The sequence below is a fragment of the Talaromyces marneffei genome, chromosome 6, assembly GCF_009556855.1.
Source record: "Talaromyces marneffei chromosome 6, complete sequence".
NCBI lineage: Eukaryota > Fungi > Ascomycota > Eurotiomycetes > Eurotiales > Trichocomaceae > Talaromyces > Talaromyces marneffei.
This window is the reverse complement of record NC_072353.1, coordinates 576,855-591,968: the sequence shown is the minus strand read 5'-3', so window position 1 is coordinate 591,968 and position 15,114 is coordinate 576,855. Positions and strand designations below refer to the sequence as shown.

The 15,114-nt window shown below is 46.1% G+C and overlaps 7 protein-coding genes across 7 annotated transcripts; 3 read left to right on the top strand and 4 right to left on the bottom strand.

Moving 5' to 3' along the window:
- Positions 1 to 288: 288 nt before the first annotated feature.
- EYB26_007720 (uncharacterized protein) lies at positions 289 to 2,196 on the top strand (the record flags this gene model as incomplete). The annotated part of the gene is made up of 7 exons (XM_054266981.1): positions 289 to 484; positions 539 to 638; positions 705 to 910; positions 996 to 1,357; positions 1,417 to 1,701; positions 1,776 to 1,928; positions 1,993 to 2,196. The coding sequence occupies 7 exons, from the start codon at positions 289 to 291 to the stop codon at positions 2,194 to 2,196; spliced, it is 1,506 nt and encodes a 501-aa protein (XP_054122956.1).
- A 130-nt stretch (positions 2,197 to 2,326) lies between these two features.
- EYB26_007719 (uncharacterized protein) lies at positions 2,327 to 3,924 on the bottom strand (the record flags this gene model as incomplete). The annotated part of the gene is made up of 2 exons (XM_054266980.1): positions 2,327 to 3,769; positions 3,820 to 3,924. The coding sequence occupies 2 exons, from the start codon at positions 3,922 to 3,924 to the stop codon at positions 2,327 to 2,329; spliced, it is 1,548 nt and encodes a 515-aa protein (XP_054122955.1).
- An 853-nt stretch (positions 3,925 to 4,777) lies between these two features.
- Positions 4,778 to 5,566, top strand: EYB26_007718 (uncharacterized protein; the record flags this gene model as incomplete). The annotated part of the gene is made up of 1 exon (XM_054266979.1): positions 4,778 to 5,566. The coding sequence occupies one exon, from the start codon at positions 4,778 to 4,780 to the stop codon at positions 5,564 to 5,566; it is 789 nt and encodes a 262-aa protein (XP_054122954.1).
- A 216-nt stretch (positions 5,567 to 5,782) lies between these two features.
- EYB26_007717 (uncharacterized protein) lies at positions 5,783 to 7,119 on the bottom strand (the record flags this gene model as incomplete). The annotated part of the gene is made up of 5 exons (XM_054266978.1): positions 5,783 to 6,111; positions 6,190 to 6,390; positions 6,442 to 6,528; positions 6,580 to 6,646; positions 6,841 to 7,119. 5 exons carry the CDS (start codon positions 7,117 to 7,119, stop codon positions 5,783 to 5,785), a joined length of 963 nt encoding a protein of 320 aa, XP_054122953.1.
- Positions 7,120 to 7,971: 852 nt separating this feature from the next.
- EYB26_007716 (uncharacterized protein) lies at positions 7,972 to 9,108 on the top strand (the record flags this gene model as incomplete). Its single annotated transcript, XM_054266977.1, has 1 exon — positions 7,972 to 9,108. The coding sequence occupies one exon, from the start codon at positions 7,972 to 7,974 to the stop codon at positions 9,106 to 9,108; it is 1,137 nt and encodes a 378-aa protein (XP_054122952.1).
- Positions 9,109 to 9,431: 323 nt separating this feature from the next.
- EYB26_007715 (uncharacterized protein) lies at positions 9,432 to 11,864 on the bottom strand (the record flags this gene model as incomplete). Its single annotated transcript, XM_054266976.1, has 3 exons — positions 9,432 to 9,874; positions 9,924 to 11,568; positions 11,622 to 11,864. The coding sequence occupies 3 exons, from the start codon at positions 11,862 to 11,864 to the stop codon at positions 9,432 to 9,434; spliced, it is 2,331 nt and encodes a 776-aa protein (XP_054122951.1).
- Positions 11,865 to 12,532: 668 nt separating this feature from the next.
- Positions 12,533 to 13,888, bottom strand: EYB26_007714 (uncharacterized protein; the record flags this gene model as incomplete). The annotated part of the gene is made up of 2 exons (XM_054266975.1): positions 12,533 to 13,646; positions 13,815 to 13,888. 2 exons carry the CDS (start codon positions 13,886 to 13,888, stop codon positions 12,533 to 12,535), a joined length of 1,188 nt encoding a protein of 395 aa, XP_054122950.1.
- Positions 13,889 to 15,114: the final 1,226 nt, after the last annotated feature.

Here is a 15,114-nt window from a genome sequence, read left to right as displayed (position 1 = left end):
GGGGGTTTAATCACCTGCAGGCAGGATTCATGCAAGGCTGAAGTTCACCGAGTCCACTTCGTAGCGTTTATGAACTCAAACACGGTTTATTTAATCTTTTATCTAGCATAGTATTCTGATTCCATCATTTTTTTTTTACTTGGAAAGTGCTATCCGGAACCCTGTATCTTGGCGATATAATTGATTTGATCCTTCCAGACATCCTTTTAGGGCTTACTTTTTAAACAGCACTATAAACGTTGAACCACGGAATTTCAGCTGCTGAGATCCAACACTTTCTAGGCACCCATGGCTCCGTTAAGAGGTCATTTTGAGAATGATGCTTCAGAGAAACGGATTTCCTCCAGGTCAGATTCGACTTCCACAGAGCCGAAAAATGATCCTTTCAATGCAACCGAAGTATATGGGGACAAGCCATCTTATGTAGAGGTAATCGATATCTGCCATATGCCAACACATTCTGCAAAGAATAGGCCAGATGGTGGTAAGAATTAATATCGAGCAGGCTTGGTGTCATAACGATTTAACATTACCTCAGACCGAATGGTGCGCCATCGTCGACTTCCAAATGTTCACGATATGTGCTCTCATCTGCAGAACAAAACCGACGGACAAGTTGACCAGTGTACTCGCATAATGTATGTAAACTCACGAGGCCCCAGTTAAAAACATCGTTGTTACAACTCTATTGATTCTTAAACTAGCTCCATTTGCCAAACCTACTCATGGGCCGCTCTAGATGTCTCCGAGGACACGCTACAAACCATTCTATCACATTACATCGTGGCCCGCGAGTTCACAACAATATTAGGATCTTTTTATTTCAAGACATTGGGATTAGAAGAAGGATTTATATCTTCACCCTGGAAACGCATACACCAAATATATCCTGACGGGCGTCTGACATATGGTATGAAAATGTTCCCGCGAAATCCCTTCCAAGATTGTTACCGTCTTTATGCGTGCCTCGATAGAGCAACTAATGCTATTTAAAGAACTAGGATACATCTTCAAATACCCCGAAATCAAGTGCATCGACGAAACGACCGGAGCTGAGAGATGGTCCATCCGTCAGACTGGCGTATATCAGAGAGTGGGCACTACTAATAGAGATAAGGACAGTGTCTTCATTCTACTGCATCCGCAATACTCCTCGGCGTTACAAAGGAGCCTAGAAGCAACCCTCGTGCATGGAGACTCTATACCAATAACTCAATCAGTAGGGGGACATGGAGACTTGATGATGATAACGAAGAAAAACGCTAGCCCCTTGGCGTTGCATTTATATATACTGGGGACGTATATGTACAATTGGCGTGCATATATGAAGAATGAAGAAAAGTTGTTGATCAAGACGGTATTTAGGTCGCCCAGAAACAGAACCACAGGAACACTGGTCGCTGACGATATCAAAAGAGCTATCAAGCATTATCCATCGATATAACCGAAGACCTCCCTTTTGACGACCTCTATGAATCTCTTTCCAGCCTTCACAATCTAGAAACGCGCCTTGCACCCCTCCGAAGCATCTTTCCTGCGACAAAACGGATCCTCCAACTTCTAATCAAACTCAACAATGCCTACGCTCACCCCGACAAAGTGTACATAAACGAGCGACTCGACAACATGGAGGAAATGATAAATAGCTTCGATGACAATTTGCAATATCTGATGAGTCGTGTGGCGAGCATATGCTCTCTGGTAGGTGTTTTTTTTTACCAATTCTGGAAGGTAGGGCACATGTTCATGCTAACCCTAATATATTCGACCTGAAGCTTTCGAACACGATCAGCCTGAAAAACGAGAACACGTCCAATCAAGTATCTAATAGTATGCTGAAATATAATAGATTTACGGTGGATGATAGTGCGACTGTGCGGGTTATTACGTTGGTGACGCTGATTTATCTACCTCCGACTTCGGTCTCTGTATGTTCCACTCTCCCCCTGCTCAGGGTTTTGATACAAAGACTGACAAAACGGTCAATTTTAGGGCTTTTTCAGTATGGGCGCATTTTTTTCAGTCCAAAACGACGGCGGAGCACAATCGAATACGCTAATAACTCCATATATATGGCTATATTTTGTGGTGGCGATTCCTCTGACGGCATTTACGGTGGCATATTGGTGGTGGAAGTCGAGGAGGCAGAGGCTAGCGAGAGAGAAGCAGGGGACACAGGATTTATCGTTGGCTTGATACGCAGGACATCTAGTTGTATGCAGACACAAGATGAGAAATGGATATTTACAAGGTTCAAATTGCATTGGTGAATGGTATCATACAAGAAAGGAGACATTAAGCAGGTAGATAGACAGGCTATTCATGATCATAGTTCGTCTTTATATGTTTCCTCGCTGCCCGGTTCCTCATTTGAAGGAGGAATTTCATCTGCCTTGGTTTCCTTGGCAGGAGGTGATTTGTCCTTGGTCTGTTCTGCTCCTTCTTTCTTCCCCTCACCAGCCTCGCCATTATCATCTTCATCATCACTCGAACTGATAATTGCCCGGTAACTAGCTTCTCCATTACTCTCCACAATCTCTAACCTCCAATCGCCGCCCTTCGTCTTTTCATCCAACTGATTCGCAAAGGCTTCTACCTCCTTGGGATTCAGATTATATTTCTTAAGATCCTTGTTGGATAATTGCACAAGCTCGCCATTTTCTCGCTTGGCAATTATTTGAACAGTCTCCTCGCCGATTCTGGCCATGCGGCCTTTCTCAATCACTTTGCCCTCGGATCCGACTTCTTGCTTTGCGCCAACTTCGATGCCACCGACGAATTGGGCTTTCTCGCTGTCAGCATTAATGAGTTGTTGTTGATCATGGTGAGCTTTCATGGCGTCAAAATCTGCGATTTCATCAGGTGCCAGGATCTCTCGGCACTGGATTGAATGTGTATCCTCGAATTGGGGTAGTTGAAACGCGACATCGTGGCACAGACGTGGCGTATAGATTACCATCAAATAAGAGCAAGTTGTCTGTTCCTTGATCCATCCAATCCGATCCGTAGACTGAGGATGGCAGTGAAATTGTACTTCAATCTTGCGCTCAGTCCCCGTAAGATCACAGACCGTTCCGCCAGACAGTCGTTGGACAAGATATCTCGATTCACCTTTGGTTTGTAATTCGGCGGAACTCGCCTTTGCATGTTTGCTGCCGCTGCTAGAATCAGTCTCGGACTCATCATCATCGTCCTGCTGAAATTTCCCGAGAACGAATGAGTGACTGGTCGGGTCTTCAATGGGTGGATAATTGGGAACACCGGGACCAGATTTGGCGTGGAACTGCTTGACCTGCTTCTTGTAGCAGAACGAGTACGACCACCATCCCGAGACGTAATACATGCATGTGTCTTCCATTTCCTTCAATAACTCCAAACCTCGATCGGTAGCGCGAGCAATCTCATTCTCGTCCTGCGTTGGATTCTTAGCTCCATCACCTCCATCAGTAGTTCCAGCGGTTGTATGGTTTCCCGCTCCGTTGCTGACTCTCGGAATATTGCAAAGATAACGTAGCCCATCGAGTTTCATCTCTTCATAGCTGAAATGATTGAGTGAAAGTTCAGGGTCCCAGTCTAGGGCTGCCCCTTTCTTCTTGCCGGTTTCTTTCCAGCCACCTATTGGTCTCTGTGATGCATGGTGTTGTAGATCTCGTTTATCAGAGTCAATATTTGAGGAGGCTACGTCGTTGGATGATCGATCGGCTTGTCGTTGGAGGATTATATTGGCTTCGCTTTCGAGGACGTATTCTTCTGGGAACGAGATTTTGTACTATCAGACATTAGAATTTGGACAGGACGATTGTGTATTAAATGCCATACCTGGGGATATGCAAGTACATCGTCGTGGATACTGAATGGCCTCTTTGCGGCGAGCGTACCTGACGCGATTGACGCGAGATACAATAGTGAAATCGATCGCTTCATTATGTCGTATGTTCTACGAGACGCAATAATAGCCTCAGTGCTGTGGAAATGGAGGCTTGTTCAAAGCAGATTACGAGTCTCAATCCAAATCGAGCTGCGGAGCTCGGAGCGGAGATTGGTTGATATGAAACGTGTTTAATCGGATACAGGGTTCGACAGCATTATAGAGAATTTTGCGTGAACATCATCAGGCATATCGGTTCACTCAATGCTAGTAATCATGGTATGTGTTGTAAAGACATTGACCATCTCGTGGATAAACAGAAGTTAACAGATAACGGTTTTGATAAAGCTGGGGATAGCTCGACCCACTAAGACTGTTCGAGATTAGCGCGACAATTATAAGTATATACTACACGCTTTCAGCCAATAACATCTCAAAGATACAGAGTACTTCAATCAACATCCAGCAGCTGGACTTGCACATGATTATTGGCGGTAAAGGTTTCTATTTCTGTACTCTTCGTGAACCAAGGCGGCTCATGCGTGATTTTTCTGTAAGAGGCTAGGGTTCTCCAGGCAGCAAGGTGACATGCACAGATATTTGCGAAGACGGAAATTATCAAGATCAATAATAGCAAGCAAGCTTATACGTAGTAATGTAGATTAACTACGTCTTTAAGTGGTTCCTATCTCAAGTCTAAATTATGTTCGTGGCTCCATCAATCTGCAATACGGAGTTACCGTATTTATCGCCGCTGAAATGGATGATTAAGACCGACGTCCGATGAAACGGACCAAATTCTTCCCTCTCGAAGAAAATGTCTTTCAAATATAAGAATGACATTCATATTACTTCCTCAGTAATCTTCCTTCTGTTCAAGTTCTGAACATCTTTTCCACTCATCTAGTCATGGATAGCACGACAGAATGCATCATCTACCTCTTGGCTCTAGCCTCACCAGTCCAAGACTTTACAACTGCCCTCGCAGAACTGCCTGAAGAACAGAGACCCGTCCTCACCACCGAAGCTGTCCGCTGGATCTTCCCTCCTACAGCCTTCTCAGTTCATGAACTGACAACCACTCACTGGGATATAACGGCTTGCTTCAAAGCACCCGGGCCCTTTTCAATTCATCCGAATCTCTCCAAACTCATCAAATCATCATGGAGTATATCCTTTGCCGTGCCCTCAGCTTTACTCGCATCACTAGCAACTACCCAGTCTGAGTTGGCGGCGTCCAACTGGCCTCGATCCAGAGAACTTGACCTCCTAACGGACTCGGACCTCCGCAAGAGTGACACAATCTCCTCTGTAGACTCAGCTGAAGTCACGTCAGGTCTTAAAACCTGGATGGAATCATTCAGCAAGGATCAAGAAGAAAAGCAACATTCACAAGACATAATAATGTTCAATCTTCTAGCCTTCAAAGACATGGCGAAATACAGGAAATATCAAGATGCGTTTGTAGCTGGAGTTGGAGTGAGACATGGTGTTAGACCACTCTTGTATGGTGAAGTTATCAATTCATCTCTGCAAAACCAGGGAAAGAGTCCATGGGAAATGGTGGCATTGGTATACTACCCTTCCCCGCTGCATTTTGGGGATATGTTGTCGAGTCCAGATTATAAGGAGATAAGTCACAAGTATCGCGATGGTTCCTTGGTTGACAATCCGATTTTGTGTCTTTCCAATATCTGATTTGTTTTGCATCAAGTCTTTTTCATCTAACGGTCACAAATCTTTGCGGCCACCTTGGTGAAAGTCCTACACCATATGTTGCAGAGATAGCTATTTATCTACAGAATAAGTTTGATATCCAACCAGCGTTCAACGAGCCCTTTTTCAAACAGGCCGGACCAATATTTAGTATTGTCATTCTATTAACGAATACAAATGAAAAGATAGTATATATGACTATAAGATATTACAATGAGGAAAAGCTCTCTCCGTTGGAACTGCAGGAACCGGATGACCCTCCTCCTCCGCAGAATGAGTAGTCACTTCAATTTTACGAGTCTGACGAATTCCACTCGTAAGGTTCCCGTCCTCATATTGTGTACACGTAAAGCGTTTGAAGCTCGCCGGTAATCTAGTTGTAATGCGAGTTATGATATTATCCTGGTTACCAACTTCAACTGTCCGAGGCTCATAGAGAGCAGAGCCTGTCTGCTGGGTTGTACCTGGTCGTTTTGTGGCCTGGATGAAATAGACTGCGTATGCGGGGAGACAACCAACTATGACCGCTACATAACCCAGACCAAGTAATCAATTATTAGTGCGTTAGCTATACTCGTATTTGAAAAAAAGAAAAAAGGTCGTACCTATGCCGCCTTCAATCATCTCCCATATAAGGATCCATGGCAAAGTAGGCGTGTTCACCGACAACCTCGTTCCGATGGTGATACCTCGAACAAGCGCCACAACGATGCATATAACACCGACAGAAAAGATTGCAGCGGTTCGGTAATATGTTGTTCGAGTAAGGTTGGCTTGATGTAGGAACATGATAGGGAGGGCCATAACTTGATAGCGAAGTCAGTCAAGTGTGAATATACTGTTTTTGATTGACGTACTTAGTCCATCAGTAATTATTTCAGTTACTACTACATAGTAAAGATTGGCCATTTGTGCTTTGGCGTCTCGATCGGTATTGCAACCACCTATGCTTCGTTAGTTGACTTGACTATAACCGATCATCAGGTTCTACTTACCCGGCCTAAAATAACCTTCTAACCGGGTACACGAAGACAATATAGAGATCCAGTTGCCAAGATAAGTCTAGCACATCATCAACACTCAACCTCTTCGAATGACTAGATTTGAGAGGGGAGTACCAAAGCCACAAACCCAAGAACAACCCACCAAGCCCTAATCCACTCCCTGTACTGATACATCAACCTCCTCGAAAGCAACAACAACGACACTTTAACCGACCACAATACCATGGGAAACAACAAATTACTCGCAAATACCACCCTGAGCTGATACTCTTCGTCATCAAACAAACCATTATATAGCGGTTTCAAATCGTAGCTAACGGCTACGATTTGATATGCAATGGGGACCACGACGATGGTGATTGTGGATAAGATATTGAACGTTACAAAGGCGAAAAGCATGAAACCGTCTTCGAGCCGGAAGGCTTCGTTGCGTAGGCCGCGGAGAAAGAAGCGGGATACGATGGCGATGCCGGTGAGAACGATCATGGTGTATGCTGAAGCGAGGATTTGGTCAGGTTTGATTTCGTACATTTTGGTTATATGCTTGGTTGGATTGGTATCTCCGTCAAAGCAACGCAACGATGTAAATGTGATTCCATTCTGTTTGACTATATCTCTAAATTGAGGCCTAATGATCGGACATGAGATGGTTATGACTCGAATTCTATGACTCTTCATCAATGGTGTCTATATAGGAGATCAGACACCACAAAGAACATCTATCTGGTCTTGCTCAACTGATCGACCCAGCATCATACGGTATACCCCCGGTATGCAGGCAAATAGATGCCCCTGAGAGTTCATCTTCCAAGAACCTCCTTCCCTGAGTAGTCCACAGCTACCCTGGAGTCGAAAAAGCATTGTTGGTATAAAATATACAGGAACATACTTCGCATTCCTCGGAATGATGTTATGAGATCATTAGTGACTAACTACGGAGTGCTACAGAGAGCGTCATTGATCAGCATACGTATATCCGTCGGAGTATTTCCGATGACACATTGGCCAATCAAATCATTATTACAGACCCATTCGTATTACAATACGCACCATGCACTGCGCTCTCCATTAGTAAACCTGAATAATATATCCGTAATACCGATCACCGTAATATACTAATCCGCATCCGGCCAAGCGCCAATGCTGACCTTATTCTTTGTAATCCTCCAGCTCAATTCTCATTCGCCTTTTCCCACATAATTTTCGACATCATTCCTCATAGACTGTATATATAGGCATATCTTTATGACCAATAACTTATCAATGAATTGAAATCCAAACTTTGAAGAAAATTTCGAACGATTACGAAGTTTCTACTTGGTTCAGTGAAGCTGCTCAGTCTGGACCATTCTTGTCTATAAATAACCCCACGTTGACCCTCCCATGAAGCTCTTCCTTTCAATTATTGTTTGTATTGCAGCAGTTGTTATTGGGATATACAATACTCCTATTGTTCTTGATAGGCTCAAAGATTTGATTCCAACCCAGCTTCAGAGTCAACTCTCTCAGCTTTTGTCTACCACCAACACCACCACCCCACCAGCAGAAGAAGACCTGTCTTCTTCTACACCAGTTCTCGAGCAAGAAATCATTCTACCCGACAACATGACAACCGCCCGCGCAATCCGCATGGCCTTTCAGGCCCTCGAACAAGCCGAAGGCGCCGGTGCACGCGTGCGCCGCTCAATCGGCACGCCTAAACTCCGCAACTTCAGCCCTTTCCTCATGCTCGACCACTTCACAATCGGCAAGGGCGCCGGATTTCCCGACCACCCCCATCGCGGGCAAGAAACCATCACATACCTGTTATCCGGCGGCGTCGACCATGAAGATTTCGCCGGTAATCGCGGCACAATCGGACCTGGGGACTTGCAATTCATGACAGCCGGCAAGGGCATAATGCACGCCGAAATGCCGCACGAGAATGAAGACGGCAGCCCCAACGTCGGCATGCAGTTGTGGGTTGATCTCCCCAAGGACCTCAAATATGTCGACCCCCGCTATCGGGACTTGAGGAGCACGGAAATTCCCGTTGCGGAAGTCGATGACGGGCGAGTCAGCATAAAAGTTATCAGCGGACAATCGCATGGCGTCGATTCGGTGCGCGATCTGGCGTATACCCCGTTGTGGTTTTTCGATATCAGCATAAAACCCGGTGGCAAGGTTAAGCAGATTTTGCCCTTGGGATGGAATGCGTTTGCATACACATTGGAAGGAACTACAAACTTTGTGACAGACAACGGCGACTCGAAACCCATCAAGCAATTCCACAATGTCGTCTTCCAGCAGTCGGGTGATCATATTGAGGCCTACGTGCCCGATAACGCGGAGGAAACATCTCGATTCATTCTTGTGGCGGGTCAACCACTCAACCAAGAAGTGGTACAGTATGGTCCGTTTGTGTGCACATCAAAGGAGGAGGTATATCAGGCCATGCTTGATTTCCAGAGTGCGAAGAATGGGTTTGAGAGGAGTTTTGGGTGGCAAAGTGAGATTGGAAAGAGGATGGGTCATTTCTAATTTCTCTTTGTCCATGTATTAGTCAACTCTTGTATGTTTTTTTTTATGTTTTATGATATCCTGTCCTTTTAGTAGATTGTTGTCAAGTCATATCTTGGAAGAATTGATTTAGTTGGAATATATTATCCACTAGATACCCATGTTAAACACTCAATACAGCGATAAACTCTCAAAACAATCCCGCTATTTCATTTTAGGAGAGTAACAACTCAACTCGTACAGAAAACAACAACCACAATCAACTTGCTAGTAATTCCAACCTTGCAACTACCATTCAATGCACTTTTCCAAAACTCTTATACATGCATAGCCCAGAAGATAGACTACTTGGCAAAATGCAAGTCATATGACAGCCACTTCCTTGCATTAACCCCATCCACATCCAACGCAGTACCATACGTCAATGGCGCAAAGTAAGCAAACGAGTAGATAACAGCGGACAAGATGACAACAGTAGCGGCCCAACCGGCATACAACGACTGTCTACCCAAGCGCTCTTTGGAAGTACGGAAGCGTCCAAGAATCAATCGACCTCGGCCAGTGGGGTCGGCTTTGTAGTCGGTTTTGGCGGGAGCGATAGGGTCAAGGGTGAAGATGAATTCGACCAGAGCTGCCGCGACAAGGCATGATGCTAGATGGGCGGGTAGGTAGTGGTGCAGGAAACGTTGACGACCCATCAGCCAGAATGGAAAGTAGTGAGCTGCCCAGCAGAGGAACAAGAATCCAGTGCTGTTGTAAAGGCGGCTGCGAGCTCCGGGTCCCCAGACTATTCCTAATTAGCAAATCTACATTAATCTTCGAGGGGGGTGGCTTACTCTCTTCAATGGCGTCAATGCCTCGTCGCAAAGATAGTTGATCGGCTCCAATAACACCAACAAACACAGCCAACAAACTGCTAGCAAACCACCATCCAATAGGGTTACCCAAAAAGTAAATCTGTCCCTTTGTCTCGGCGTTGGTCCAGAAACTGACACCACGCAAAAGGAATGGCCACTGGAATGGTTCACTTGCGTACGGATGCTCGCTAGTAAGAGCATTGTTGTGGAAGAACATGGCGCGTTGCAATTCTGCCCATTTGCGGATAAATCCTAACTGAGCAACCTTACGTTCTTGCTTTTCTAAACGAGGGGATCCCGCGGGGATCGATGGCACTTCCTCAACGTACCATATATTGCTGGATTGCAAGGTATTCTTGTTGCCGTTGATTTCCGCTTGTTTATGTCCCCATTCAGGGAGAGGAGTAGTATGTGTCCACATTGCTACACGGGTAGGAACATGGATCAACTTGAAAAGACCGGACAACGAACGGAAATTTTGTCCCGGCTTGCCGTTCTCGATCTTGATTTCAAACAGGGTATCACTGTGGCGCTCTCCATCAGCTAACTCCTGGGACACTGTGGTGAATTCCTGGTTTGTCGGCATAAGTGGCGAGGCCACATCGTGTGTCAAAAGAATTGTGTTTGTTGAAACATGGCGTAGCTGAACAGTATCCCCATTCTTGATCTTGTGGCCAGTACGGTCATTCTCGGGGAATGGAACGCTGGGCAGAATCTGCCATTGGTTGTTGGTATCGTTGTGAGGGTAACCGGTAACCTGTTGTCCCTGACTAGAGATACGTCCATCATCGTAACGAAGAGGATATTGGTCATCGTGACTATGAAGATAGACCTTGGTGTCCTTGTGGCGGATGACAATGCTGTCATAATATTCGAGATCAACAGCATTGGCGGTCAAGGGGTTGTCGGACAACGTTGCTTGGAACTCAGGAGTCATGAAGTCATCGCCAGGTCCAGATCGATTCAAGATAGCAAAATGCACCTGGAACCAGAAGAGGTACAAGAAGAACGGAACAATAAGCAACCCGAACGCACGGGCTGCAAAGTGCTGACTGAACCGGAAGAGAGACATAACTCCTCGTGGACGCTTGATATCAAGCAGGTTCCAGAGATCAACAAGCACAGCAGAACCGATAGTAACAAAGGTGAACATGCCGACATACTTAGTGGAGATAACACAGCTCAAACTGATGCCTGTCAGAAGGAGCCATTTCCACCATTTGCGACCAAACTCATTATAGCGCTGCTTGTAGAACTTGACGTAGCAAAGAATGCTCAACGCGACGCTCAAGACCAAGCAGGCATCCAACAAGATCAATCGGTCTTCGCCGATGTGAGCATTGTCAAAAACCATCAATCCAGAAGCCAAAACACAGGCTGGCAAGGAATATCCAGACTCCCACATAATATCAAAGACGACTGGGATAGTCAAGGATCCAAGAGTTGCGGGCAAAGCGCGGTAGGCGAGGTAAGGGACTTTGTTCGTAATGTAGGAATCGCCAATGTTTTCAAAGGTGAAGCTGCCATCGTAGCCGACCAGCCAGCCGACGAAGGCAAACAACAATTTGGCGAAGGGAGGGTGAACGTCGAAGAAGTAGGTTCGTTGCAGATAGTAAGAAGCGAACTATAAAGTTGGAATTAGAAGCCGATAATTTCGTAACGTGTGACAAAACAAACCTTTCCGAAATGCACCTCATCAAAAACAACCTCATCGGGGTAATTGATCATCCAAAAACGAGTCACAAAGGCCAAGGCAGTCATTACAAACATAGCAACCCAGTAATCCCATTCTGAGGGTGCTTTTGTCGCTGCTTTGGCGGATACAGGCTGGGCCTGACGGGAGGAGGTTTCAGATGGTGCTGGTTCGGCATCGTCTTTTTTCGCACCCCCTCTCTTACGGAGGGTGGGTGCAGACGACATTTTGAAAGTCGGCAGAAGCGAAAGAGAATTAACAAGAGTATAGGACGAATGAAAAGGTGATGTTGTAGATCACAGAGCGAACGTAGAGGGGCAGAAGTGACCACCGTTGCTAGATTGCTACTTAGCTAATGACATGTTAAATTGTTGGAGAAACAAAGAGAAAAAACATACGTTATATTTAAATCAAAAAAGCATTGCAAGTTGAAATATTAAGGAACGTAAATGGGCGTTGACAGTGAAACCCAGTCCCAAGTCGGATGGTTGATGGAAGTTATGTTATTGTTTGCGTGTCCTTGAAGCTCTCTCCAGCAATCAGAGCCGACGTAGTCTAGACGCTCGGACTATTTACGCAGGCCAACACCGTACTATGTTAGTTGCTCCCTTAGAATTTACCGTTGGATGGCGACTGGTTGCATCATATAAGAAATTTTAATTTTTATTTATTCATTTTTTTTAAAGAATTCAATCAGTTGATATTGGTATCCATAACTAATGAGACGAAGTGCATGCGATGATATATGCACGGTAATGAAAAATGTAGCAAGCAGGCTCAAGATGCAGGCAAAACAACAGAACTTCTAAGATACACAGATGATATAGATGTATGCAAGCCAAACGCCGATTATCCCGCAGAATATGCCTTTCATGTTGGACAACATTTTTGTTAATTAGTCATCGTCAGACAAACTGAGAAGATCAATCTCATTGCGAATCAGATTTTGAAACTCCGCTCGCGACATTCCAGTCGCCTTGGCTAGCCGATAAAGACTCTTTATATTAGAACCAATGTGCTGCTTGATAGCCACTTCTGAAGCTGACTGATTTTCTGCTTCTTGTTCCAGTTTTGCAATAGCAGATCCAGACGAAGCTGATGATGGTCGCGGATGATTTATCATCATTGACACAAGATCTGCGTGATTGTCATTGCGTTGAAGAGAAGGATCTTGTGCTGTTGCCTCACGGGACTCCCGGGCCTGCTGCATGATCTTTGCAAATATATCACCATGAAGCGACGATTCTGCAGCCTCCGGCGCGTCTTCGGACGGGTCATGATTATCCATCGCGGGTTGTACTTCGGCATACTGAGAGAAGTATGCATCTTCCGACACCCCTGATATATGTTGATTTCCACGAGATACTGGTGTCTTTGCTGCTGGTGTTCTGCCTGGAGTGTTGTCATACTGTGCCCAGTAATCATCCTCATCGTCGCCCTCCTGTTCAACCTCTAACCTGTCGGCATCGGCATCTCTTATGGCTTCGTCAATGATGCGTTCTCTCGCCTGATCATTTGCATCGCTAACTGTTTCTGACCAGGTTGGGTCCTCGTCGTCCGGGCCCTCACATGGTTCTAGCTCCGCGATTCTCCAGCCAGGACCGCCGCCATCTGGATCATTCGAGCACCATATGTATAACACATTGAGTTGATATTCAGGAAGATTCAACTTTGACCGCAGTGACTCCTCATCCAGCCGCTTATAAGTTATAGACAAGTCCTCTGGGACTTCAATCTCTCCAGAAACAGGGTGGGGTTCGAAAACGACGCCGTCTAGCAGGCGCGAAACACGCTCGGCCTTTTCATCGGTCCAACATAAGAGGCGCAGCCATGAGTCGGAGGGCGAAGTCGCAACGGAACTGAGAATCTGAACGCGCTGGCGTAGTATAGGAGAGAGGAGAGGAAGCAGCGCCGGGGGAGGGCGAGTTGAAACAAACGCAGTGGGCAAGCAGGCAAGTAATGGCGGTAAAAGCACTTCTGGCTCTGGAGGTGGGATGAACTCGACCATCCTGGTTGTAGTGCGTTAGTCTTAAATTGTGACTCTATTTGCGCGCGCGATTCTGAGTATGCAATATCACAATGCTATTGTTTAAAGATGGTGAAGATGGGACAAGGAAGTGAGGGGAAATTCCTGACGACAAAACAAGGTAAAACTAGAGTGAAAAGTATAAACATACCAGGATGCAACGTCAGTGCGAGACATAGGATGGAATCGAGCTCGTGGCCGTTCGTCCGATGTTTTAGTTTCCATTTGCCCGGCAGGTGTTGCTATCGTCGTGGTGTGGTCGTCAGCTGCGGGAGGGAGTCAAGGCAGGGACTATCTTCTGGTCTCTATCGGTGCGGGGCCGCCCCAAGACAAGACGAAGCTGTGGCCACCGACCCAGTGACTGACTGAATCCTGATGCTGACCAATCGTGCAGAACGGCCCTGAATACAGCTGTGGTATGAGGTAGATATGTTTCAGACGCAGGAGCCCAAGCTCTAACGTATCTTATCATGCTAGCTAGTCCTTTGGTAAGGCTGGAAATGGCCCTGATCTTGTACGTACGTATGTCCTTTGACATGTTTGCCTTTGCCGAGAGCCAAGTTAAGTGGGCAGTGCGGAGAACCGGAGCCGCTTGAACAATCCTGTCGGAGACCCGGGGCTCTTGCCGAGACGAGATAGCCAGCTTACACTCGAGCGAGTCCAGACAGTTTGTAGATCAGCCATCGACATATATCGGGAGAGGCATGACGGGGAACCGCCGATGGAAACGTTACTGAAATTAGCTATAGACAAATGCTAGGCTGAGAAACTGGTAATGAAAATACAGAAAAACATCGCGGATAATTGACGGACACAGGTGGGTGCAGCCCGCAGCCCACCTTCCGAGCGTACACTCAGGGAAGGAACAAGATAAACCTCGTATATTTACACAAAGATACGACTATAGCTACATGCGCGGGATAGATATTTCAATTCCTCTTGAAAGGGCTGAACAACGTCTCGAATAACCCCGTGTCTAGTGCTCACGCGTTTGACCAGCAGAAACCCACGGCGTATCAAGGCAGGAGAGCTTGGATTGTTTCTCGACCTGGCATCGAGCAATTCTCAAGCGACTGGACAACACGGTTGGCAGTGGTCCAGTCAGCGTTCGCATTCACCTCCACATCATCCATCAGATCGTCCGAAGTGCGCAATGATTCAATGTCTCCATCGTGTCGATTCAATCAGTGAAAGGATGCTGGGACAAGGATGGAACTGGTTGATGTCAAGCCCGTCACTCTCGCTGTCTTGACCAACACTGAAAACGGATGACAAGTATGGCTTAGTCAATGCAAGAGTAGCAAGAGATTCATGGAAGAAAATGATGTGCTCCTTGTTCAATTGCTTGGTTAGCCATGCGTGGTTGAGCACCTAGTAATTAGGGCTAGGCTTTGCTTACCCTTCTGGCGGGGCACCGGGAAGGAGTGGTTCGTAGCTTCGGTGATGTTCGA